A 27906-nucleotide genomic window follows, 5' to 3' on the forward strand; every position below is an offset into this window, starting at 1 on the left:
TAGAGCTCATGGAAAGTCCCAGCTACACAAGGCATGCAGTGCGGTGTTCTGACCCACCAGCTTGAAGTGTTTTATTTCTTTCTTACTAAACTGCTGAAGCAGTTTTCAGGTTTTCAGCGGATTTTCTTTCTTTAGAAATTTTTCTTTCAATCTTTCTGAACTACATGTGGGCCGTTAAATCTAACCTTGGGTGCGCTTTAGGACTCCTAGTCTTGGATTAGAAACAGAGAAGGAACATTTTATCTGCCCTTAAAGTATTTTACTTGTTCCACTTGATGAGCTCTCCCTACCTCAACCTCCCAGGCTGCCCCATCTCAACCAAGAATAACACCAAAAATAACAATCATAGTGCATGATGTGTTCTAAATGGCTCCAGGAAATGAAGAAGCATAACAAAACTATTATGTTACTTGCAGAAGGAAAAAGGTCTATTATGGCTTGTGTTGAGGTTTAACACTCCCTAATGACTTTCATATCTTTATGAGAATATAACTAAAAATATATGGACAAGGCATGCTGCACTGGTGCTGTTATTTCTTGCAGATATTTCTAAATCTCTCCTAAACTGATTTAGATACTGAAACAAAATGGACCAATTAATATCACTTTGCTAATTCTCTTTATTAATCCATACATTATCCAGAGTACCCATAAAGTGCAAATTGTGTTTTGCAGAATGGTCTGCAAAGGTGAATTCCTTGCTTTTATGAGTTTAATTCTTCTAGTGAACACTCTTGGAAAACCATGTAAGCAGATACTGATTAAAAAAAAAAAAAAAGAGTTTATTGTGGTTTTGCATATATCCTGCTTCAAAATACGTTATGGAATATACCAAAAAGTCTGCCCTTTTTGTTTGTTCTTATGTCACTGATGTTTCTTAATACATGCTTTCAGTGGAGGAAGACACAGAGGAGAGCTCAAGATCTGGGAGAGAATCTGTGTCCACAGCAAGTGATCAGCCATCCCACTCATTAGAGAGACACATGAATGGAAGCCAAGATAAAGGTGACAGAAAAAAAACTGGAAAGGAAAAGAAGAAAGATCGAGATAAAGAGAAGGATAAAATTAAGGCAAAGAAAGGAATGCTGAAAGGCTTAGGAGACATGTTCAGGTAGGTACTTTGCAATCAAATGTAGAATGAATTATAAGAAGTTTATTTTTCTAATTAGTCATTATATTGGAAATTCTTTCTGAGGCCATATTTTACTATGCAAATCCATACATGATATATATAGGCTGATCTCTCAATTTTTGAGTCTATGGATGGTGTGATAAAGGAGAAGCAGCTCAGAATGAAAGAGAAGGAGATGGCTGGCAGGCCAAAGGAAAGGAAAGGCAAAGGAAAAAGTAATTTAAGCCACAGACTGCTTGGTTTTGAAAGTGTCTTTGGTGGTGTCTAAGTCATGCACATATCCTTTGACAACTCAAAACATGGGGGATTTTGTTTTATTTTTGTTCTTTAATACTGTACCCAAAACTTATGTGTTGCTAAATGAATGTTTTTCTTTGCTTTACTATTAAGACTATTGGTGTCATGGAGGCAGGATGTGAAAGAGATTAATCAGTTTGAGACTGAGAAACAGTGTGCTTCTCTCAAGGAAGACAGGATCTAAGGTTGTGTGCTCTGAGAATCCATAGAGAACGGGTCAGTGAAAGACCTGATTTACCAAACACTGAGTTCTTTTTAAAGGAGTCATCTCTCCAGCAGACATAAGTGATCTGAAAGGAGCACACTGCTGAGGTACACCCTGCTGTTGTGGGTAAATGTTGTAACATGACAAACATCTTTGATCACTTGTGGAAAGGGGTGAGAGAGCAAGAAAACCAGTCCTTCTTTTAGCCAGCTAGAGTAAATAAACACATTTCAAAGAAAAAGCAATATTAAAGCACTGTTTGTTTTGTTATTTAATTTTAAAGTGAGGTACTGGTATTATTTTAATTATTTATTAATGATTCTACTCTGAAAGCATATGAGGGGAGCTTCAGTTAACTTTCATCCCATTACTTTCTTTATCCTGTAAAATATTAGTTTAACATGTGTTGTAACTGCACAGGTTCTTGAGAATTTTTCTGTGACTGAGAATCATACTATGAGAGTAATATGTAGAAAAAGTGGTTAATTAGGAAAAATAAAAGTAGTTAATTAGAAGATATCGTTTTGAAATCTGCTTTAGAAAACACTAAATAATACCAGGCTCTTAGACAGTGTATGCCATGGAACAGAAAAAGAATTATAGGAGATAGCCTCACATGTCAGGTAGGAAGGGAGTCCTTCAGCCTGTGAAGCCCATGGGGATGCCCTCATTCTCTGGATGTTTGCTTGCCTCAATTCAAGCCTGGAGCAGAGCATTGCACCCCACTCTGGGAGAGTGTGGAAGACAGGAGATGTGAAATGCTGAGTGGTTCTTTTCTGCACTCTGTCATTTTTGAACAGCAGAAATGACAGGTAAAATTGAGGCACAATATGCATGATAAATCCTATAGGCTCTAAGTAGTAGCATCTTGGATACCTTGAGTGTTGTTTTGTGAGTTCAGTCAGAAAGTGTTTGCAGCATCTGGAAAGCTTGGGCAGCTCCATGGGCCAGGCAAGGTAACCTTTGCTGTGTGCTTGATATAACACTTCTGAAATCTCTAATTTGGAAACAACACTAATTTGAGTGGGAGGATGATCCAATGCTTTGTTGTTTGCTCTTCATAACAGTCAACATTTTCTTGAGGTTTTTTTCCTTCACTACCATTTCTGAGTGAACTTTACTTTTCAGTCTCCTCTTAATTAATGTGAGAGCAGTGCTATCTGGATATAGCTGACTCCTCCTGGATCTGTAAATTAGCTTGCACCTTGTCAGCCCACACAAGAGAGGTGTTCCTGGCAAGGAAGAAAATGCTGATTGAGAGAATTAAGCATTATGTCTCATTTCCACTTGGTGCTTGATTTGCTTTGTTGACAGGCTTCTCAATAATGTTTGAGAGATGGGCTTTCTTATGTCTGCAAAATAAGCTACTACTTCTACCTATAACATGTTTTGTTTTTCTGTACATTTGACATATATCATAGATATCAAGTAATTACTGAAAGAAGTTGCGTGATAGAAAATAATGATGACAGTAACATTTAAAATTCAAACCAGGATCAAAGCATAATTGGATGTTTTAGTTCTGTACAACGTTGTAATTTCTTTGTTGTTCTTTTTCTTTCCTCCTTTTTCACTTTTTTCTTCCTTTTCAGTGGTCTAATTTTTAAAAAATCTTTCTTCATTAGGTTGTATGGTCAAAAACACTTGTGGGATGAAGTTGCTATTAACTGACACTTTATTCCAATGTCTGTATTTAGTCAAAGGGCTTTTCATTACCTATATGCAAACTGGCATCTCATAAAGAAGAGTCTGAGTGATGTATAAAAATAAGTCTCCTTGTGTTCAGTAAAAATCTTAGGATTTACTGCTGGAATCTTCATTAAACTCTACTGTGAGATGGAAAGTCTCACTAGAGAACCCTAAGTTACCTTTATCCTTCGGCATCTAGTCATCATTTCCAAGAAATCCCTGGATGATTCAGATAAGAAGTCAACATCATAAGTAAATCTTCTAAACGCCTCCATTGTTTTACTGCTTGTGACAAACGTAGTAAAGAGGGTTGACAGAACCTTGGTGGAGAGCTGCAAACTGCAAAACTGTGTGACTCTGACGCACACAGCTCCTGGTATCTCCAGAGACCTTTGCTGGCATTGGGCTGTGGACAGGCTGGAAGTTCACCCTTCCTACTGTGACATAAATCTGTCTGAGCATATGTGTGTTTCAAACTGACACCTCAGGACACAATGGATTATTTAATTATGCCATTTGGCTGAGAAGTCTCCTCACAGATGAAAATAGGACAGAAGTTAGCCTAGAAAAGTACTGAGCAGAAATATTGGTCTAATGGAGGAGAGGCAGGTGCTGCAGTGCTTTGCTTAAACCTGAATCCATTTGTTTTATCTGAGTATTGGAATCATTCTTAGCCTTTCAGGAGGATCATGTGCCAGATCCTGTGGCCTGTGAAATGCTGTGCAGTTCCTCCTTCTCCAGTTAGAGGGTGCCTGGATGGCCACTGCCAGCTGAGCAAATAGCTTTTGGGAAGCTGAAATGAAGTTCTGCTAGTTTTTTGTCTCACTGCTGAGAAGCCTTCAGTGGATATGTGTTTTGACATCAGAAGTTTATAAAAATCTGTATGCTTCTCCAAATGCAATATGAAATATGTTTACTCATTTTGAGTCTGATTTTATTTTTAAGTAGAGATTTTGTTTATTGATAAAAATTACCCTGACAAAAACAGGGTAATTGAAGAGTAACAGAGGGTAACAGAGTAGTTGAAGAAGTTATTATAGTGCTGCCTTAAGAAAGAGTCTTCACAGTTTCAAAGAGGGTGCTTGTAATTAGTGCTGGTAGACGTACATTAATTTAATGGGTCTCTGTGTTGTACAATTCTTTGACATTCCTCTCCTGAGGGAGAAAAATGGTATATGGTGCATTTTTCCTCTTCCTTTTGCTCCTATTGTGTACAGAGTATTTTTATGAAAGTGGATCCCCATAAGATATGAAAGAGGAAGATTTGAGATGTTGCATGTGAAGCTTTTGGATGATGATGAAATGACACATCTGCTGTGGTGCTGCTGATCACTTACAGTCCTATTACTTAATTAATGCTTCTTCCAAGTGTGCAAGCTTGGATACAGTTGTTATATGGGTGACTGAACTGATGATGTAAAATATGTCCAGCAAGTGGTCAGTCTCAGGACAGGATGTGTCTGAGAAATAACATCTTTAGGTGAAAATGAACCCCCAAGACATTGAGAGTAATGAGGAGAAAGAAGCAGCTCTGGGTTTCCAAAGGCAGGAAAGGAAATAGTGGGGAGGCCAAGCTATCTAGTCATGTCTTGCTGAAAATATCTAGGGACAGTCATTGCCTGATGAAAAATCCCAAACCTACTGAAACAATTAACCCTTGATATGATTGGAGAAAAATGGCTTTGAAAATTCATAGGGTATGTTTAGATTTGTGTGGGGAGCAGATGATGAGAACAAAAGATAGGGAGTATGACTTGTATCTTAACCTGGGGTTTCAGCAAGAAATATCTGCATCAGCTTTGGGCGTCATTTATGGAATAGATGTAATGTAATTTGAAGCATCTGTGGATAAATATGTTATATTAAGTAAATAAATTTTATACCATAGGAATTAGTACCCGAGTCCCACATAAACTTGACTTTTCAATGGAGAACATAAGCACTGTGTATTGAGCTTCAAAGAAGAAGACTGTATGCTCAAAATTAATCATATGCATAGATGTTTTTTGTATCAGAAGTTGTGCATTTTAAGATCTGACCTGTAATATTGATGGAGATGTAAAGTCTTAACATATGGTAGCTGATCCTTAATTCCTATTTTAAGTGTTGTAGCACATAGGTGGGTAAATCAATGCACTGAATAGCCAATGCAAATGTAATATCCCCAGATTACCATTAAAATCTAATCCTAATTGGATTTAATTACATTTAAAATGATTACTGTGAGCCTTGCAGTGTTGCATCTTCCAGTTCTATGAGAGGAAATAGATAATTCAGTTTGCAACCTTGTTTAGCTGAAATCAGATATACTGCTGGCTGGTTTTATCCCCCCACACAGCTGTTTCCAAGGTGCATTGGACATGTCTAGATTTATAAACATACTGTTTGTAGCTCTGAATTACACATTTCAACCACATGAGCTATCTGAGACCACTGACTAGGCATTTGGGAGAATAACCTGTGTGGATTACTGTTGCTTGTTACATGACTTCCTTGTATTGCCTATTCTGGTTTTCATTTAAGTTTTCTCATTGTAATGTCTGTGAGGAGATGACAAGCAACTCACAAAGGTTATACCATTGATTTGGTAATAACCTTCTTTCTCTTTCATTTAATAGCAATCTTCAGACTTTTAACTGAGCACAGTAACTAAAACATGTCAGAGTTGTGTAAAATACTGTTGAATTTTATCCTAATCAGCAGGACTGGCAAATACTTCAAACTTGATAAAACAAAATCTGTGGTCTGATTTCTATCATTCAGTAGCTTAAGATGCAGCAATAATGACATTTTCCTTGGAAGCATGACTAATTGGACTTTGTATTGGTGAATGACACTCACTGATATATGGACGTAATAGAAAACATGGGAATGAGCTCTGAAAGTTAGAGGTTTTTTTTCCTTGAGTGCTCATGGAATAAAACACAATAAATCTTGAGCCTTGGAACAGAGAGGAGGAGGTTAGTGCTTAAACACCCATCAGCTGCATCATTTCAAACTTGGAAGCTTATTGTGTGCACACTGAGTTGTGCCTGGCTTTGCTAAGGCTCATATGAGAACGCTGCCGACAGCTTGTGCTGCTTGTGCTGAGACTTTCATCAGAAACACTGAGCTGGGTCGTTGGTCAGGTAAATGGAATCTGGGGCCATTTGTGCTCTGGTTTTTGCCTGCTGCTATTACAAGCCAGCTGGCACAACTGTCATTAAGTCCACATCTGCTTCCCCCCTTCTGCCACCAGCTAGAAAATGCATAGCTTACTATAATCCTGGATGCAGGGTCTAAGCAGGATATCCTTTCACTTTAGAGGAGGAGCACTGACCTCATCCTGTCTGCAAGTTGGATACTGTTGATGCACCTTTTCTGTGCTCCTCTGGGCTACTTTGTCCTGATCCATTTTCAAAGTTTCAGCTGTCCATTGGGACACACAGCATCAGAAGAGCCTTTCAAATGAAATCAGCCATGCAGCAAATTGTCATCTTTGATGCAGACGATTACCCAGGACTCTTACAAAGGTCTTTCAAAGCATTTTCATATTTTTCACTTCCTTCTTTCCAATTAAAACTAAATAAGGGACTGAAAGAGATAAGCTTGGTTGGAAATAACTTTTCTTTTTTGGAAAGATAAGCAGTGCTCCTTCCTTTCTCTGTGCATTTCTGCCTGCTGCTGGATGGAGGCAGTTGCTTTGAGGAGAGGTGTGTTTCATTGCCTGCAGCCACGAGCTCACCCACTTTAGACTAAGATGTCATCGGGGCAGGGCGTAGTGGAATGGCAAATTTATGTTTCTGCACCAAACAAGTTCACATAATCTGTCAGGGTTTTAAGGAATGCAGCTTCATTAAGTGGTTAGTAAACTCTATGACTTTTAAACGAAACACAGAAAGCAGTGGTATGCAATTGTGCAAGGGAGATTTGAAGTGGGAGATTAACATAATCGTATGTGGCTTTCTGGTTTGCCACTCTGACAGAAAGCAGGGATTTTGCTCTATATGTTCTTTACTCTGGATTTTCCCAGAGTAAATCTTGAACTTATAAATCTGATGGTGGTATAGTGTATGGGGGTTTGGTTGTTTTGGTCTTTTTTAAAATTTTTATAGAATCAGGGCTCTTGTTTCTAACATCCAGAAGTAAGTGTCAGGATGACTTGTTACTAGAGATGAGTTCATAGTGGCTGCTAACATATTCTCCCAGTGTTCTTCCTTTGCTTGTCAGCGACTTTAAATAGAGAACCTTTGACACCTTCAGCACTGTCTTTGCCTGCAAAGCAAGCGAAGGAGGCAGGCAGGGTGACAGCTGAGCCCCCCGCCATCCTGCCCGGCGTTCTGCACACTTCTCTTCCAGGCCTGCTGGATGAATATAGAACACAAGTGTCATGGATGACACCTTCTTTATAATCTCTGCAAAGCCAGCCTTTTCAGGGAAGAATTTGTTGACAGTTCAGAGATTCAAAGTCAATTTCAGTTTAAGCTCATATAGAAATAGGATTTTTTTTCTTCCACCTCATGTGATAATTGAAGACTAAACAGGCAGTGCCCTAGTCCATAACAAAGCATCATAAATAAATACTGTCTTGAGACATGAAGTATTTGTTAGGTGAAAAGCTCTATTAATGACATTTGTTATCTCTTGGAAAGCTTCTTTAGAGGTTTAATTCACTACTGATAGCACCTGTACATTGGTGTATATTGTGGATGCTGTAGATTACGTTTTTGAAGCCAGACTCATCTTTGAAAATCCTTTTTAAAAACACGAATAGGAATGTTGACTTAGAGGAAAATGAATGCAACTCAGTATAGTTTTGTATCTGGGATGACATAGGTGGTTAAGTCACATTTTCTTAAAGTATTGAATTTGGCAGCTGCAGGACAGCTGATCCTTTTCTAAAAGGCCATGCTCCAACTTACTACTGCATTTCAGTCCCCAGGAGCAATGATTTGTATTTGTGCTGTGTTGGCAGGATGATGCCTCCTGTTAAGATGTTAACTTGTCCTACTATTGTGCAAAGAAAGAATCATTGAAGACTTAATTATGCAACCCCTCAGTGAAAATGGCAAAATGGGATTAAAGCAGTGTATAATTTCTGGAATAGAGTACACTGGCACAGAAGTAGTTGGTGAGCACCTGGGTTTCCCTGAATGCAGTAAGAAAATAGTAGGTATAAGGCTTTCAGAGGCCTTATTTAGGCTTTTAAATTGTTTCTTCAGGAAGAACTAAGAGGAACACAAGTTCTGTAGAAAGAATAAGAGAGGGAAATATTAGAAACACAGTGACAATGGGGTATAGAAGTTGCATTTCCCCCACTTTGAATGTGTTGATGACTTCTAGAGGAAAGAAAAATAATTATAAGGAACTGAAGAGATATCCAAAGTACTGCACTCTTAGTGATTTGAGCAAGAAAAGTTTTCTGCTTGCTTCATCTCCTACTCATAGCAGCCCAGCTTCAACTTTTCATCAGCTGAGTGTCACGGCCAGTTTATTTTCAAATATCTCCAAGGATGGAGAGTCAGAGCCTCTTTCAGCAGCCTGTTCCAATGCTTAACCACTCTCCTGGTGAAAAGTATTTGTCCTTGGTAAGATAGGAGTGAGAGACACTGAATAATTGCTGGTACAAAAAATGTGAATCAATCAGCATGTACTTAAGCTTCTCATGAATCAAGAACATGTGGCTGTACAATAAGATTTTCATGCAAAAAATTGACATTTTAAAGGACCTTTGTGATACAATGTTACCCTCAAGGATGCTGCCCTCACAGGACCCCAAGAGTAAAGGAAGTTACATACCTGAGTCTGTATTTGAGACTCCTTACATGCTAAATGTTAAGGAAGAATTTATCTATAAGGAGGGTGGTTTTTTTCTCATTGTGCTTCAAAGCATCTTACTCCAAATTGTCTTGGACTGGCAACTATTAAATACTGAGCTGATTGTCTGATGGAGTAATAGTGTCTTATATGATCCACTGAGCTAGAAAAGGTGATTATTTTCTGTGGAACTGAGGAAGAAACAGTTGACAGAAATCTTTCTTTCTACTATTTCATGCTACACCAGAAAATGTGATCTGTTTTTTGTTAAATATCTAAAATTACTGTTGCATTAATGCTGATATTTTCCATTTTCATCCCAAAGTACATATATCAAGTAAAACCTCAGGCATTTGTAGTTCAGCCAGTCATAAAAGGAGGAAGTTTATTTTACTTTTGGAGGGGGAGAAGGAGTTCTTTTTAATTCCACTCATGTTTGACTGATTCCTTAGGATTTAATGTAAAAGCATAAGAATTTGGTCACACAGGAGTTAAATGATACCCAGGAAGTCCCTGTATCCCAGTACTGTGACACTGAGCAGTGGTAGCTCCCAAGGCTGGGATACCAGAACTGGGTGACCTGGTCTTCCCAGGGCTTCAGGGATCTGTAGCTTGGGGGTTTCTTGAGACACTGCCTTTGTGCTCAAGTACAAAATACAGTGTGAACACATATTCTGTTCTGGGCAATTTGTCCTGTTACTGATCATTTGGGGTATATTTACCTAATTTCAAAATACTACAAAATTTGAGGTATGCCATATACGAAAATGTCTTTTAGAGATTGTGTAAATGACTTTTGTATCAAGGAGCTGCTTTTGCATTTCAAGTGCTCAGGCCTGATTGCAGTGCACTGCAGCAGATCTGGCTCATTATGTCAGCATTTTATGGCACTCAGGTAAGCATGTTTACAAAGTAGCAGTAAACCTTTTTGATGTGCAATAACATTTCAGTAGTTAATGTAGTGTTCCATCATGTATTAAATTTTACCACTTCTGGGCAAACTTACAATAAGCAAAAGTGAAAGAAAGGGCTGTAGATGTTTATAAAATAGACCCTACTGGAATGAATTCAAGAACTAGTTTTACAGTATATGTTTGGTCTAGCTGATGATGTGGTTAACAGTAAATTTTGAAATGTTTGCTTTTGCAGAAGATGAATTCTTAGTTTCTACAAATGTTAACACTTTTTTCGGGACTTTGTTGCTATCAGTCTTGTAGCTCCAAGTCCAAAAAGGAAAAAGAACATAGTATAGTTTCATGAGACTGCTTGGTGAACTTGACTAATTTCAATAAATATAACAGTGTACTACTGATAGGCTCTTTTAAAGAGTTTGTATTTCATGTTGAAAGTATGTTGGAAATGCTGTATTTGTAGAGAAATTCTCTGTTATAAATAACTACTCCAGCCAATGTTAACTGGTTTTTAACTTCATAGATTGAGCTTTGTCAATGAAATCTACATAGTTAGTCCTAATGTTTTTTGGGCTTGCAGTACAGAAACTCTTGGAGTTTGGCAAGTTGCTTAAACTTTCAAGAGGAGCTATTTTCTCCTTTTAAAACTAGGATAATACCTTGTCCATGCTAGTGTCTCCAGGGGTTTTGATGTCCTGTGATGTTTCCTGTATTGTATAAATATGAAATGTTTGTATGCTAAAAAACATATGCTAGAGCTCCCAGATACTGGTGTTGAGTGTATTTTGAAGGTGGATGAATGCTGGATGGATGTTGGATAAATGAATCACTGAAAACATATGTAGTTTCCTTTTTCATGCTATACTGTTATAAGTAGTGCTTGGTAAAAAAATGTCTAATCAATGACAAAGTTTATGGATTAGCTTTAAAGGATATGAAAAAGAAGATTAAAAACCAAAAATGCATTGAGAATCTTATCTTTATCAGCAATTTTCAGTATCACAGTAATAAAAGTAGTATATTTTTATACCAATTGGAAGTGCCTCTAGCATATTCAAGACCAGGTGTGTTTAGCATGCAAGCTGAACTGCTGTTACACATTTCAACAGCAGCATACCACAAATAAATCTCAAATATTTCACAATGTTGTTATAGATGCTATCATTGTCTTTAGCACATAGTGCTAAAATCCTGAAATTGAGAGCACAACATGCTGGCACAAGCAGGAGTTTTAGATGTAGTGTGACAATTAAAGTATTTCTTTTCTCTGATGTTGCTGAGCAGGTAATGATACCTACAATATTATAATCTGTAACCATTAGGAGTCCTGGTATCATCTGTAGAGCTCCAAATACTTTGCTAGTTCTATTTGCCTTTTATAACCCTAAAGGAAGAAAACTGCTTGTGTAAGTTAAAGGAAATGTGAAGAATCAGTGCCATTTTCATTGTTGGGTTTTTTTTTTCAGGATTTATTTTAGGCTATATATTCAGAAGAAATAGTGAAATGGCAGTGATAATTGCTGTATACTGTGTGCAACACTGAGCCTGAGCAGAGCTGTTATCATTTCAAGAACATCTCAAGAGCCAGATATCTTTGAAGTCAAGTCTGGGTTTATTTTAAACATCATCTCTCTGGGTTTCTAAATAAATACAGGCCTAGTCATTTGCTTCCTATAGTGCCTGAGCATGTAGAAATGAGAACAAAAATGTCAGTGTGCATGGGGCTGGTCCAAGTCTGAGGTTTTCTGTGCTAGGAGCTTATTTATATGGATTGGAAAAAGAAATGAAACCAAATCAAAAAACAAACCACCCCAACTCACCATCCCACATTTCTTGCCTGTAATTAGTCCTAAGCAAGTCCTGCTTTGTACATCTTTTGAATCTGAAAAAATTTCAGCTCCCAGCTTGGCCCTAAAATAATCAGCAGTATAAATCACTATTGATATATTTATTTCAACTGCTTTCAAATTCTTACCATGAAGACAGCTCAGGCTCTGACTGCTGGCAGCTACAAGATGCCAGGCATCTCCAGGGCTCCAGGTAGCTCTGGGCAAGCCCTGGAAGCAGCTGCTGCAGGGACCTGCTGTCAGACTACTGTCCCAGCAATGATCCACCTGAGTCTTACTGCATCTGCTCCAGAGATGGATGTTCTGGTGCTGCTGCTGCAGTGCAAAGCCTTGCTCTTCATTCTCCACCCAGAAGATACAGCATGTGCAAACTAAATTTTCCTGCTGCAGGGTATATCAGCTGATAGAAGAGACAGAGGTATGTGAAGCCAGCAGTGACATATTAATATTTATTATCCAGAGCCTTGGTTCAGGCTAAGTCCCTGTGCCACAGCCCTCCCTATCTTTGTCGCAAACTTTCAAAATAATGTGCCTGTTAGTTTTTGCTCTGTGCTTTCTATGATAATGTGGATTCATAGAATCACAGAATGGTTTAAGTTGGAACTTAAAGACCATCCAGATCTAATAGAACCCTTCCTGAATGGGAGTACGTTCCACTAGATCAGGTTGCTCAAAATCCCATCCATCCTGGTCTTGAAGACTTCAAGAGCACTTAAATGAATTGTGCTCTAGGGTACTTTGTAAAGGTGTTCTGTTGGCATTATTAATTTGGTTATAGAATTAAACTTTATTTTTTATCCACAAGGAGACTTGAGTGGCACTGTGAAACCCAGAATGGGACAGGGGACCCTAAACTGTAACCCACAGCCATCAGCATTGGGTGCTATGGCTCAGTGAGGGGAATTGCTTTTTGGTGTTGTAGAGAAGAGAATGACAGCTGCACACTTGTCTGCTTTTAGGAATATTTTGTTCAGACTTGCCCCACAGGTCCTACAGTGTTGACTATGGTCTTCTGCTGGAAATTTTCTGTGGCTTCTCTATCTTCTGTAAGTGTAGATATGTGAATGAGGCTAAAGATCCAGAGACATCACCTATTGCTTAATTTTCCCTGCAGAGGTTATTTTCTAGGAGGTGTGCATTAACAAAGATCTCTAGTAACTGGCAGAAAAAGTGCTGATTCATATAGTAACATTTCTAGGTAATGAGATCTGTAGGGCAAATTTAATCTTTGGAAGGTTCTGGATGAACTGCAGCTAGTTTGATTAACTTTTTGTGTGTCTAAGTTAACTTTTGCTGATTTTATACAGTTTAATTGCATGACTGCAAGACTTAAGTTCTTGGAATAATGTAACTGCAATTTCCTGGTCTAACTAGCTTGTTTACTACATTTTTGTCCTAATTTCTCTGCTGTTGCGTGTGCTTAGTGAGCATTTTTAGTGATTTTCATGTTGTAGCTCGTGTTTACCTACGGCAGGCCTATTAAGCAAAGCGTTTTGGTTGTAAAGTGGAGCTGTGATGCCTCTTAGTATTACTGAGGGATTTTTTTTTTCTTTTCTGGCAGAAAAGTCTTGAAGCAAATTTCCCTTGCAACTTTTTCTTTTTGTTCTCTTTTTCTTTGGCCATCTCTTGAGTGCCAGTAAAATGGGTGGGTTTTTATGTTTCATTAGCATTTCTTATAAGGTCTGCCTTTAGACCAGTGCCCATTTTCTAAATTGTACTTCTGTAGGGAGGGCTGCAAAAAATCATGGTAACCAGATGCCGTATTTGTCTCTGGCCTGGAAAAGTGTTAGATTTAACAAAAGAAGCTAATAAAAATGTTCAAATTGACCCTTCTCATCATTTGGACTTCTTGGAGCTCAATCAATCACTCATTATTATCAGAGTTATTCACACAGAGGCAGAAGTGCTAGTGTTTCTCATAATCAGCCCTTGAGCCAGACATAATTTGCAATTTGAAGCATTGTATTTGGAAACAATAATGCATTAAAATGAACAGGGCAGGAATTAGAAGTATAGTTGTGGAGAGAACGCGTTGCTGAGTAGCCATGGTTGAAACGCTGTCTCTAAGGATCCCGAGTGGACAACAGTAATTAGAGGCACACAATGTAGTATTGTTCCTACCTAAATGGGTCCACAATTTTTAAACTCCTCTGTGGAGTGTGACAAATGCAGCAGCAGAGGTTGCTCACCTTGCTGTGTGGCTGCAGGGCAGCTGTGGGCAGGTGGGGAGGGCTGGGGTAAGGTGGTGTCACCTGTTGGGCACAGTGTGAGTCAGAAATGGGGTCTGAGCCTGGCACCCAGTAGCGCTGGGATGTGGGATTTTACTTCTTCATAGAAAAAATGCTTATGTTATAGAAGAATGAGCACATTTTACTTTAGATTGTCAAGAACTTGTTAATAGTGGCAGCGGTTGCTGCTGAGCATTTGGGAATTTTTTGTTATCCTTCTGTACGCTATTATGTATTGCATATTGTATGTGTGCTTTTATGTATGCAGTCTGTGAGTTAAACTGCAGGCCTTCACTCAGGCTTTCTCAGGAGTCTGCTCTTGGCTCTGTATGTGAGGCTTTATTTTGTGTTTTGCAATTTGTATTTACAGTCTTTCAGTTACTGTTTAGTATCTTACTGCTCAGTATTGCATTTTAGAACAGGGTGCTGCAGTCTTGAAGTGCACATCCTGTTTGAGAGGGGTGACAGGAGAATTTCTAAGTACATCAAATCACAGTATAAAAGTATATGTGTCTGATTGAGAGTATATATTTATAAAATACCTATTATATAAAAATACTGAGTTATCTTAGTTGGTCACATTTATGAGCTACTTTCTTCAATGACAAGTAGCACACAGTGTATCAAATTTAAGCTTGGGGCAAGTAACTGTGGTCAATAACTACTCTCTTTTTTGAATACATACATTATATTAGAGAGCTTTGGTCACAAACTTGAAAATGCTTAGACTGTTATGAAATGTCCATTAAAATGTCATGTACCTCTTCTGCGGTTGCTCCCGTGATGACTGTTAACAAAATTGTACCTAAGCAGAAGATTTTTTTTTTGTATTCCTGACTCCTTTAGGGATACCACAATCCCCAGTTTTACAGGTTTTGTCTGAATATGAATTATTTATGGTGACTTTTACTATGTTGTGGTGTTGCTTACTGAGTAGATTTGGACATCTCTGCTGTCTTGCTGCCTTCTTTACAATAGTATCATTGTCAAATTTTTGATACTTTCTTTGAACTTCTCAGCCTGCTTTTCAACTACAGTAATTTGAAGTAGTTAGGGCTTTTTTCTGATTGCTTGTGCTTTATTTATTTATTTATTAGAGCTGTCCATGGCTCCAGCTAGCTTCAGGCAATCACGGGTAGCGATGCAAGATTATCTTCTGTTTAGAAATTTGCAAACAGATGGTCTTTCCATAAAAGAAATCTGTTTTTAAAAGTTCCACCATTTTATGCTGGAAGTAAATATTACAAATGTTTAAGTCGTGAAAAGAGAGCGACTTGGTGTGAATAATATTCTGCCTGTTGTGTCATGCCTTTCAGGCAATGTTATCAAAACCGTTTAGGAAAATAATTGAATGAAACCTCATGACATGTCTCTAGTTAGGCATCATACCCATTTTCTTGGAAGTTGGGGTAGTGGTTCCCAAAGCCAGGCAGGTTACATTTCACTGGCTGGAAGCAGTTATGGATCACATCTGTTGTTTGCACTTCTTTTCTGGAGGTTGGTGTGGGAATCACCGGTGCTGCTGCACATGAAGCACTGGGCCACCCTGTCTATTCTTTTCGAGTAAACTTAGTTTGGTGAGATGTACTAGAACACCCCCTTGCATGGGGCTGAAAAATGATTTTTTAATGTTTGGAAAGTGATATGGAGGCTGCTGGGAGAAAATGTGTGAATAGAACACAGAAGACCTTCACATGCTTTACAGTATTCGGGCTCAAGGTGGGCACTTCCAAGGGGTGATATTTTGCAGTAACAACCACTTTGGTTCTTGTGCTTTAAATTTCTGTGTTTGTGGCTGAACATGTGAGTTTCTTTATTGCTTGAAGGCAAACATCACTGGCCTGAAGAGATACAGGTGTATCTTTTAGAGTGTTCTTAATTTTCATGAGTGACCTATGACCTTTTGTAATGTGCTTTTCTTGGTTTGTGACAATAGAGTTCTCCAGGAGCCCTCCTGGCAGGGGTCCTCTGCTGGATGCTGCACCAGAAGGATTGCTGCTTTATCAGTTTTAACATTTGCAAGGAGATCCATGGAAAATGAAGTTATCAATGTCTGTTTTAATTATGTCCACAAGCTCCTGCATCAAGGTGCCCGCACATCAGTGCTTTTGTGTCATCTCAGGACAGTGCTGCTGCTGAGTCACTCCGGCAGTCACTCCACTCCCTCCCAACAAGTAGAAGTGGATCTACTAATTTGATTAGTAACAAGTGATAACAAGTAATTTCTAGAAATCATTTGCCAATATAGAAATGTTTACACTTTAAAACATGTTTTTAAAAACAGCACTTGCACAATTTTGCTTGGAAAGGAAAGCTTCTAAACCTTCAGATCATCACTAAAGAGGGTGGCTTTTCTGCTGTTTTTTTTATTTTTTTAGCAACAGAAAGGTTTTGTGTGTCCCAATAATATGTTGCAATATAAATCTTATTATTTTGCTGATACAGCAGGGTGAAAAAGAAATCATTGCAAAATCATTCAAGCAGTGTTTACATTAGGTGTGTCTCTGTGTGTGTGAATACTGTTTGCTACTAAGGGGAAAAGAGCATTCCTTGAAGCTAGAAAACACTGACAAAATAGCTTAAGACACTTATCAATTGTTAATTTTTAATGAGGGTCTTTTTTCTATTAAGGAACATAATGCTACTGAACTTGTCTCAATCAATTTTTGTGTTTTTTTCATTAATCAACTAATGCATGTTTCTTCTGTAGCTCTTTATTCTAATGAAATATGTGGATGATTTGGCAGACGACAATGATCTCATCAGTAACGCATCAGAGTAAAACCCTTTTAGCAGATTACACATGTATTATTTTTATTGTATCAAGGATGCTGACATATATTCTTTTAAACTGAATCTACTTTTTAGATAACTTCTAAATGTGGAATTTCTGTAGTTACTTGTGTATCCTTCTTGCTTCACTTGTCCTATCTGTTTTTATATCTATTTCTGCAAAATCATTTATATATTCTTTATGTTTACTTGTGTACTTTATGTACATTTCACATATTTTTAAATATATATTGCATCATATTGTAGCTTGAGCCTGTTCTTTAAATGTTCTGCTAAGCTGTCTTCTCTGTTGAGCCTCATACTGTTCATTTGCTCTGATGCACTGGCCCAAAGCCACTGAAGGCACTTGTTAGTCAGTCCCTCTCTGTTCAGCATGATAGACTTGGGATTAGGTCACCTCCTAGTTGGTGGCAGTTATTCAAGCAAGTAAGCTTGAAAGTGAGCCAGCTGACAGAGAGGTTTGGGCATTCATTTTAGTTTGATTAGATTATCCAAAGTTCCTGTGATTTCCCATTTGAGGGTCAAGCTTACGGCCTACAGGTCTGTGTTCCCATCTTTTTTATTAATAATAATGTGAAAAACCAGTATCATATCAGGATGGGCCTTTCCTCTGATATGACTTGGCTGTTATGTACTAGAGATCATGCATTTAGAAGATGGTCCTCTTACAATTTTTAATTTCTTCACTTATTGTGATTCCTGTTGTTGGCTGAATTTAAGGATTAAGTCTGTGGATCTGTGAATATGACTTTGAGCATTAACACTTATCTTGAAACTTTCTCCAATCCTTAATGTAAAAGGAGAATTAAGGAGATATAAATTAAGCAGAACTCTGGAGTATCTTGGCAATTAGAGTGAACAAGATTTCAGCTGCTCTCTTTCATCAATTTCTCACTCTCTTGGACAGACAGGGTATTTTTAATTTACAACCTGGATTTCAGTTAGTCATAGAACTTTTTTCTTTACTTGTGCAGCTACAAAATAAAATTAAACTACTTTTTAGCTATACTTTTTGTAACAGGGTTTAAATGAGAGAACTTCTGAATAAACAAGCTGTTACATGAAGTAAACATTGTTAGTATTATGGAGAGACAATTCTATAACCATGCAGTTCGTGTCCTTGACGAAGTATTAAGCTATATCTGTGAAAGGATATTTATGAACAGAATGGTAATTTTTTTATTACTTGGGTTTTGAAGGAAAATGTGCACTTCTTTTTTTCTCTTTAATTTTCTACTCTGAGTAATAATAATCTGTGCTCTGCTTCTAAGAATTGAGATTGAGGCAAGTGGTGCCCACAGGTCAGTCAGTGTTGTGCTTCTGTAGCTGCAGGTGCTTCGGAGTAGCTGGTATAGCTCAAGCTATATCCAAGGAACAGAACTGTTTTCCTCATGAGTTCTGTGACTTGGTGAGATAGTTCTGCGTGTAATTTGGTTGCACATCATGTAGTGGCTTGTGTCTGTGCATTGGTGTCTTGTGTAGTAATTTAGGCTGGGCTTTTATAGCTCGCAGTCAAATTGTTGGCACCAAACACAGCAAAAGAAAAGAGCTTGGGATTAGATTCTCAACACTGTCTGAATATCAGTGCCACAGATGCTCCTTTTCTGCATGGTTTTGGGTTTTAATTCCAAAATCAGTAGTTTCTACCTTTGTTTGTAAGCACTGTCCTCCTTTTCAGTATTGCAAGGAGCGTTGCTGTGCAGATGCTGGGCGATGGAGTTCTCATGTCTGTATCTGAAGGAAAGTTGTCATTTCATTTACATTTGTAAGAGTTGCAACAAGTATCCCAGCAGCCAGCCCCCAGCAGTGAGGATGACACCATCTCAGGTTCAGACAAGCGCCTGAAAATCACCAAGTGCTTGAGGCACTCTGTAAGCAGCTGCACACAGCAGAGAGCTGCTCCTGTGTCTGGGGAGGGAGCAGCAAGGGCTGGGATCACAGTGCTTGGCTGCGTCCTCAAGGCCTTGCAAAAGTCTGGAGCCTGTCTGACACAGCACAAATGGATGGTGATTTCTGCTTTACAAGGGAGATATATTTGATTGCACTTGGCAAGTTTCAGTCTTAGGCTGTTCCCAGTCACTTCAGTGGGAGAGTTTATTACGTGGGTGTACCAGGTCTTTCAATACATGGATTATGGAAAAAATAGTATTGGAAGCAGTGAGATTCCAAATTTGCCTTGGGTCATGTATGGGACATAGATCGTAATTCCATCTCTCCTTCCTTTTGAATACCTGAGCAGTAAAGGGGGAAGATTCACAATGGTGCAAAGCTTGGTGGTTTGCAGGGAAGGTGTCAAACGCAAAATATACATGGGGCAAGTCAGGGACCGGAGGAGTTGCACTTGTAAGGAGGTGAAACTTTCACATAGGTTAAGCCAGATCTTTGCATTGAGCCAATGCATTCAATTCAGGGTGTTGTACATACCAAGTGTCATTCTGGGGACCTGACCCTGACTTCTGACTCACACAACTAAACAAGGGTCACCAAACAGCAGCAGAGGGGCTTTACCTCTCACTGTGGAGACAGTGCACAGTAACTGTGGGATGTGTTTTTGGTGTTTTGAAGGGATATTGCATAGATTGCTTGAATAGTCTTATTTCTAAGTGTCCTGTTTTGGTAAATGTTCATGAATAGGAAACATCCTTTATATGAGTAGGAAACATCTATCTGAAGAAATAAGACAGGTGATTCTCAATAGCTTGACACCAGTGTAGTTACACCCAAGTACAGCTGAGAGTACTTTAATGGTGTGCCTTAGCATTGCTGGATGTTGTATTTCTGTAGTTAAACTTAGCTTGATTATGACTGTTAAATAAATAATTTATAAATATCTGCTATAAATTTGGTGGAGAGGATGCTATTTGGGCTGTGGGTTTCATATGACTGTAAATCATACCTCATGAAGCAAACACTTTTAATAGAAGTAAATAACAAACACAGTTATTGCTAGCAAGAGTAATCTTACCAAAGACTTAGAATGATGTTTGTAGTGGGGAGTGTTGACTGCCCCTACAGAAATAAAGGAGGTGTGTGGGGGTGTACAAATGTTGCTCCATCACAGTTATTTTCAGCACCTTTCTCAATTGCTTGGTGGCTCTCTCAGCATCTTCTTGAGATGCTATCTTATCATCTTCTCAAAGCTTTGTGACTGTTAAGCCACAATGAACACAACTGTGCCTTGTGCCAGAAACACGAAGCTACAGTCAGGGTGGGGGGAGGATGGTGTTTGTTTTTCCAGGTTCCAGTGTAGGGACAGTGTGGTTAACGTTGCTGAACTTGTTACAGGCAGTGGTGATTGTGGCAGATAGATCACTTCTGCGGGTGACAAATCCAGAGAAGGCACCTGTGCAAGACCACCATGGTTCATACCCTGCTAGGCTGTCCACTGCTGGGATGACCACTGAGCTTGCCAGAGATGGGCACTGGGAAGGCTCCAGTCAGAGTGGGAACAGTGTGGCCACCCTCTGAAATGCCTGGGAAAGAGCCTGAGCTGTCTTCCAGAGACTTTTATCAGGATGGTCCTCAGGGGCAGAAGGAACATTAATTCCCAGATGATTGGAAGAAAACCCTGAAAGAGAAGAAGAGTTGTTGCCACAACTTGCTCATGACTGAAAGCGAACTGAGCCCTGGTGCTGCTGCAGGTGCTCCCTGTGTGGCGCCACCACTGCCTCTGTGGGAATGCACATGAGCTCTGTGTGCTCTGGACCTGCCTGGTTGGATCTGCAAATTCAAACCTTTGAATTCTGCTGGGTTTGCATTACATGTTAACATTAGAAATTCTCTCCTCACAATCATGCAGCCTGACCAGACATTTACTAGATTGCTTACAATGATTATTAGAAATTTCCTGTGTACTTTATTTTTTTAATAAGGTATTGATTTCACTATATATCTGTTCACACTCTCAATGAATTGATTTATGGTGGCAGAAATTCTGTTTTGCTGCCAAAACCTAATGGGCAATAACTAATTCAATTTTTTTCTTCCCCCCTCTTCCCCCCACTTTTTTTTAAGCAATTTTTTTTTTCAAAAGTAAACTGGATACTCCAGAGTTTGATTGCTTTGCTTTATCTGACATTTTAATTGGGTTGAGGAAGGGCAGGAGACTGAAGCAAATGTGAGCATCCCAGAGATGCTGTGCTAGAGTGACACATATGCTGCTTGTCTCCTCACAGCTCTGCACGTTCTGTCAGTCAGACCCACGCTGCCACCTCAGGCACTCTCTGTGTGTCAGGGCAGAGTGGCTCAGTTCCACTGTTTTTCTGCCAAAACTCCTCTCTGGGTTAGAGGTTTTAGGGCTATTTTAAATTAAACAATCTCTTTTGTCTGGAGCACAACATCCATAACTTGATTTGAATCTCTTGTGTCAAATATGTAAATGCCTTGTATAATGTTTTTGATTACTCTCTAATAAATAGGTGGATGTTTTAAAAGATACATGTTGGTGTTTTGAATTTAAGTTTCACATATAACATTATGAAATCAGAGACGTTAACTTTACACCCTATTTTGCATTCCTTAACCCCATCATGTCCTCTGCCTATCCCCTTTTCAGGTGGTTATTAATAAACAGTTTTAGTTTTCAGATGCCTGAATTTCTTGAGAAATGAGCAATCTGTATGGAGAATGGGCAAACAGTTTAAAGCTTATGTACATGCTCCTATGCTGTATTTTTGTGTTTTGGTTTTAAAGAGCTGCCCTAAGAGCTGTAAACATCATTACACAATATAAATAATATCTCTTGATTGAATGGCCAGAAATTAATGATTCTGCAGGGTTGCTGTGTGGTGTACTTCAACCCACACAATGGCTTTGTCCTAGAATCAAAAGGAACCAATGGGAAAATATTATAAATACCTGGTGAACTCTAAATATTTTAAAGATGTTACATTAACAGGTCAGAAGGAAGCTTTAAGAACTCTGTGGTTTATTTCACTGTCCATGAGCATTTGTGGTGTCCTGTTGGCACTATTGCTAGACGTGTTTGATTGCAAGTCTCAGTGCTTTAATTTCACTTTTGATGTGAACCTGAGTGTGAAGTGCCGCAGTGTCAGTCAGCTCTCAGATCAGCATTTGGTATAAAAAAAGTAAAATTCTTGCTGCTTTTGGTGTGATAAATGATGCCACATTTAATTGGTATATATACTGTTTAACAGACACGTGTTAGCCCTTCTGCCTTAAATAGAAAGTTTTCATCTAAAGTTTAGATCTATTTAAAGGTTATATTAAAGTGTTTGTTTGGTTCGCTCTGTATGAAAGTCATTCCTTCCAGAATAGATCAGAAATGTCTTAAGAAATAGGAATAACTTTGTCCTAATAATAACGGAGTATCTCAAATGCCAAATTCTTCACTCCCTAAAAGTTTAAAGAAAACAGTGGAATGTGCAAATATGCAAGTAACTTAAATTTGAAATGTAGAGGGGAAGCCTTTAGAGGGGGAAGAGGAGATGTGAAGAGGGCAAACCCTGGGTTGGCAGCACCCATCTCTGTCTGGGGCAGCCCCACAGCTCCATCCCTCCATTCACCCTCCCTCACTGGAACACCCTTGGGGAAAGAGTCATGAGTAATAAAGTTTAAATAAGAACCCCTGGGGCTGAAAAAGAATAAATTTACAGTTTTGAATGGTGTCCTCTGTGGGGTGAAATGGCCCTTGTGGGGTGTGGAGACTGGTGCTGCCCTGGGAGCTGTCAGACCTGCAGTTCCCTCTCTCCCCTCCAAAGTGGGGAAGCCTTTGCTTAATGCAAAGCTGAGCTGTGTCCTTGGGCACAGATGCTGTTCTAAAACATTGTTTGACTGTTTAGGAATAGTGACCCAAAATCATGGCATAAAGGGGAAATGTGATCCAACTATTATTTTTTTGTTTGTTTTGTTCTTCAGTGAGGAATTCTATAAACTTTTAAGAGGAGTGAAATGAAAATAAAAATGAAAAAAACTTATGTAAAAAAAACAACAACCTGGAAGCAGCCTGAAAATACTAAAAATTGAGATTCTGAGGTCTTTGCACTTTCCCTTCCTGGTCTCCCAGCAGTTCTTCTTAGAGAACTCTCTTTGTCATGGAAGAAGGAAAATACAGTTTTGTTCATGTCACAAGTTAGATTCTTTTTTTGTGTGTTATTAACAGGTTTGGCAAACATCGCAAAGATGACAAGAGTGAGAAAACTGGTAAAATAAAAGTGCAGGAAGCTCTTACTTCAGAAGAGGAGAGAATACGAATGAAGCAAGAACAGGAGAGGTAGACTTCAGTATTTGCTTAAACCTTGATAGAGAGAGTTTGTTTTTTAAATTAAATAACTGAAGTACAATTTTCACTGATGAAATTTTCCACATGTTGATATGTTTATATACTTTAAATAACAGGACAAAGCTGGATTTATTTTGGACATTAGTATGAACAGCTCCTTTGGCTGTGTTAAGCATCTTTTATAGACGCAGAGCTCCCTTTCTTATTGAGGAGACTGAAGTAATAAAATGAAATGCTTTCTCTATATATTCTATAACTGATTTTATTGACATTTTCAGAAAACAAATATTTATATAGAATGAAGTATGTTTTGTATTTTTCTTCAGAGTTTTGCATATCTAGATTTTTCATTGATAAATTTAGGAGAAACATAAAAATTGTGCTTACCAGTATATATGTCACTGGAGTTCAGTCTATTTATGTGCCATGCAGTCTGTTTATGGAATGATATATATATTAAACTGCTTATTGTAAAAATGAGTGGTGAGCACCTCTATTTTTCCTTGTCAGCTTCCCTTAACATAAAAAACCCCTATATAATATATATGTCATATGCTCTTCTCAATATTTCCAGTCTACTTTTCATCCTATCTCTTGTAGTCCTAGATATTTGGGGCCTAGAATCTGGTGTCTCTCAGATCAATTTAATCAAAATCTTGAGAAGTGCAGGTTACCAGTTAACTTAAACTGGGAGATGTGAGTTGAGAGACAGCCTCTTTGACATCGCTTCAGTAAGGAGACAAACTTTACGAAGTTGCTGAATGGCAAATAGATTCAGACACATTTAGCAGTAAAAGTGAACTTTGCATTAGAATTATTTATCTAAAAATCATGCTATAGCTCACCATAAATTTAGGATTGATGCAGAAACTCTGGAGGGAAATTTTCTTGTCCTTGTAGAGGAGATATCACTAATTAGTCATAATGATCTCTTTAATTATCATCTCTATGCACCTTGGTCTTCCGCAAATAAGAACAGAAGTTCATGAATGGTGGCTTCATCATTAACAGCTTAATAGAGAATATTAGAGCCACTGTATAATAGAGAGCCACTGTAACTCTTGTGTAGACTCCTCAGTTAAACCTAAAATGGTTTAGGCTTTAACTTTTAGGGTTGAGCAATTTACAGTAAAGACAGGGTGGGAGTGTGTGTTTATTGGTTTAACTTGTTAAACTCCAGAAACTTTATCATTTATGACCGTTTAGATTATATAATGGGAATTTTTTTACTCTTTAGCAGATATGCTATCATAAATTGATGTAAAAATTTATTCTTGTCTTTGCCCATCCATTCTGATTGTAGAAGGTGGCTGGATTACAGTGCCTGGATGTTTTTTTTCTAGTCTGATTGGTTTTCATTTTTTATTTTTTAACAAGGGTCATTAAATTTGTTACTGGTTTTAAAAGTAAAGTGCTTGCAGATTAAATGGTAAAGAGGAAGGCTGGAATTGAAGGAAGTAAGTGATGAGGGTTTTTGGACAGCCAGCTTCCCTTCTCATGGATGGAGCAGCCACAGAGCTCATGCCAGGGGTGCAGAGCCATGGAAAGCTGCCTCGGTTGCTCTGCCCAGCTCAGGGCAGGGGATGGTTGGCCAGACAAGCACCACTCTGTGCCCTGGCTTCACACACTGCTGAGCCCCAGCTGGCCCTTAGGGTTTCTCAGTAACATGAGGTCCCCAGAAAATCAGCCGTGTACATTTATAAAAAGAAGAAAGACTTGACGCCTGGGTTAGTAACATTTCTCTCTCTTCATTCTCTCTCTCTGTCTCTCTGTGTCTCTCTGTCTCTCTCAGTAAGAATGGTCAGAGTATAGACTGTCCATGTGATGGTGTAAGAGAGGTTGCAATAGTCACGCTGGGTACCAAGGTAGAATTATGAAATTATTTGTATAGCCCCCAATGCATGGAGCAAATCCTAATCCCTGTCCATCAAGTTATGCTAACCAGTTTGAATCTTTCCTGGAATCTCGCTCCTCATGTGTCACAAAAACAATTTTATATGTTCACTGAAACTGCAGAAAATGCATGTGCCAGAACTTCATAACAGCTTGATGTTATAGTAACACGGGTCCTTATCCTCCCATTATTCTCTTTCCCTGTGTATTTGCTTTCCTTTGTGTTATGTCTATAAGAGAATGCAACTTCTTTGGGGTAGTCGCATGTACAACTAATAAAAGATAATAAAATAGCAACCCAATGTGTGAGGTGCTTCCTTATGTTTCTAAAAAATTCAGATGTTGATTTGGTCCATAGAGACTAAATGTTTTTGCAGTTAGATTGCAGAATTTCCTTTTGATCCTGTAAAATAATGATGTTAGAATACATGCTGCTAATGAAGAGTACTCTTGCAAATTAACTGAACAATCCCTCAAAATGTTTACTAGGAGACAGAGTAAAATATTACTGTCAGTGTTGGCTCATAATGGCTGCTATTTTAACTTTGTTTTCTGTGGGTTTTTGTCTTCTGATTTTTTTGGCAGTACAATTCACTTGTTCTATTTTACTTGGTATTTGATACTATGTACCTCTAAAATGATGCAATGCTTTGGGGAAATAGGTTGGATTTAATGAATTTACTATGTATGAGAGGCTAGGAGCAAAAATCCTTAGGGGGGTCAGAGAACAAGTGAACAGTCCATTAAAAAATCAATCATGCCCACAATTTTATGGAATTATTAATTTTAATAGTGTTGTGCTTACAATAGTATTTTCTTTAAAACCTAGCATTTGTGTGGATTATGAGACAAATAAGAAAAATGCTCTTCAGTTTACCATGATTAAATTAATAAAATGGCCTTTTTAAAATATATTATTAATAATAATTTTTTGATTCTGTGATTCTTTGATTAAGGAGTGTATCACTTAAGCTGTGTATCTCTTAAGCTACATCCTATATATGATGGATATATATGTACATGGTGTGTGTTTACTGACAATCTTAAAGTAATTTTGAACGAAAAAGGAAGTTATCTAGTTGAAAATGCAGCCAGCTTTCAATGACAAGGAATACTGGAACAATTAGGGGGGTACTTGATGAGACCACCCACTAGTCTTACCAAAAATTCTGTAAAATACTTGCTATTTGTAATTCCTCCAAATGTTGGAACAACAGTTCATCCAAGGCCACAGAACATTGCCCCATGTCACTATGTTTAACTCTGGTTTATTGCACAAAAACAAGTCTGCTTGCATGATCCTTGAGTATCTGCCAAGCACTTATCTTAAAATCTGGCTGGGCTCTGCTGTCCTGTTAGAAAGGATTCTCCCCAGCAGCAGCACCAGTCAAAAACTTGAGGCAAGACTGGGCAATAGGATTTCTGACTGTGGCCTTGAGTCTCCTAAGAAAGAGTCTTGAGGAAGCTGAATAAGAACCAAGTTCACTTAGCTCTGGTCCTGTGCCAGATTGCAGCTGTTTTACATGTATGCTAATTTGGAGCCCCTTGTTGCTGTGTGGACATCTTGTCTGTCTATCACTGGACTGCTCAAACTGGGCACCACTGAGATGCTACATTCACATGGATGGGCTGAGAAAAGAGCCCTGAGTCTTTGTGGTTTTGTTACAGAAGGTCTTTTATCAACTCCAGAGTCTCCTGATATACCTATGATTTGCATATCTTGCTAAGATGTCTTGGATTTTGCAGACTGGAGATGTGTGGAATATCTTGAGCTTTTAGAGATGCTTCTAAATGCTTATAGTTTTGCACAGGCATTACAATGTTGGATAGAATTTAAAGGAGATTTTGAAGCTTTTGTCAGTGACCAAGGGGAATCAGTTGATATGGCTGGTCACCTTGTGCTGTGCTGCTGCATCTAAACCTCTGGAAGCCCACAGACCTTTCCAATCCAGAAACCCTCTACATCTGGTCTTTGGGGGCCGCCCAGAGTAGGTTTGCTCAATATTTAGTCAGTGTGTCCATTGATATCCTTCATCCCGATTGCCCTGAAATGTTTTCTGAATTCTTAAAGGCCCTTTAGTGTAGTCTCTTTCTTAGGAGATATAAAGACAAGATATAAAGAATTGCTCAAAAACCTACTGCTTTTGTCTTCTGGTTGTTATTGGCAGTCTTTGTTGGAGAGAGACATCCCTCCAAACAGCAAGTTCTGATATCTTTGTTTCTCCCTCATCCATACCCTTGCATTTTTCCTTCAATTTCATTTTTTGTTGTTTTGAGCTTCTTTTTTTTTTCATTCTTTTTCTTTCCATTTCAACTTTGTGTTCATTACAAAATATATTGTCAGCTAATCTAAAACCTTTGCCTGTGGTCTTCCCTTCTTTAGCACAGACACGTGCAGTTCTTGGCACACACGGCAAGGCCATATGTGCCGGTGATCCTCAGCCTTGGACTGAGTTCCTTTAGCAAAGAAAGTTCTCCCTGACCTGAACAACTTTATTCTTTGTACCCGAGTAGCAGATAACAGAGGAATGAACTAAGCTTACCTCTTTGTGAAGTTTTTAAGAAATTCATCTGAATCCAGCCTGCTTCACTGCTGGATAATGCTTAAAAGATGAAAGTTGCAATTCTCATGTAATCTCATGATTCAGAGTTCGTGATCCATCTATGGGCAAGCAGTGCTTATGCTGTAATCCGCCTCTAGAGGCACTTCTCCTCTTGGAAACAAAGTCTAGAGGATATTTTCTCTGTTTGGTTAATTCACCGATTTAAGAGCTTTACTAATGTTCTGTAAATCTCTGTGTTACCATAAAAGTGTTTTAATCTTAGTATTGTATTCTTCCTCAACTTCCACTGAAATGGATGCAAAATCAAGTG

At 38.5% G+C, this 27906-nt stretch overlaps 1 protein-coding gene across 11 annotated transcripts in view; it reads left to right on the forward strand.

Moving 5' to 3' along the window:
* PARD3 (par-3 family cell polarity regulator) overlaps positions 1 to 27906 on the forward strand; it is a 444905-nt gene that overhangs the window by 305253 nt on the left and 111746 nt on the right. For 8 of the 11 annotated variants that reach the window (XM_030943492.1, XM_030943495.1, XM_030943493.1 and 5 more), the window contains 2 exons: positions 895 to 1111; positions 23020 to 23130. In XM_030943492.1, coding sequence (XP_030799352.1) covers positions 895 to 1111; positions 23020 to 23130 — 328 coding nt within the window. The remainder of the gene's footprint in view (positions 1 to 894; positions 1112 to 23019; positions 23131 to 27906) is intronic. The other 3 variants (XM_030943497.1, XM_030943503.1, XM_030943502.1) reach the window with 1 other exon arrangement.

This window comes from Camarhynchus parvulus, chromosome 2, assembly GCF_901933205.1.
Source record: "Camarhynchus parvulus chromosome 2, STF_HiC, whole genome shotgun sequence".
NCBI lineage: Eukaryota > Metazoa > Chordata > Aves > Passeriformes > Thraupidae > Camarhynchus > Camarhynchus parvulus.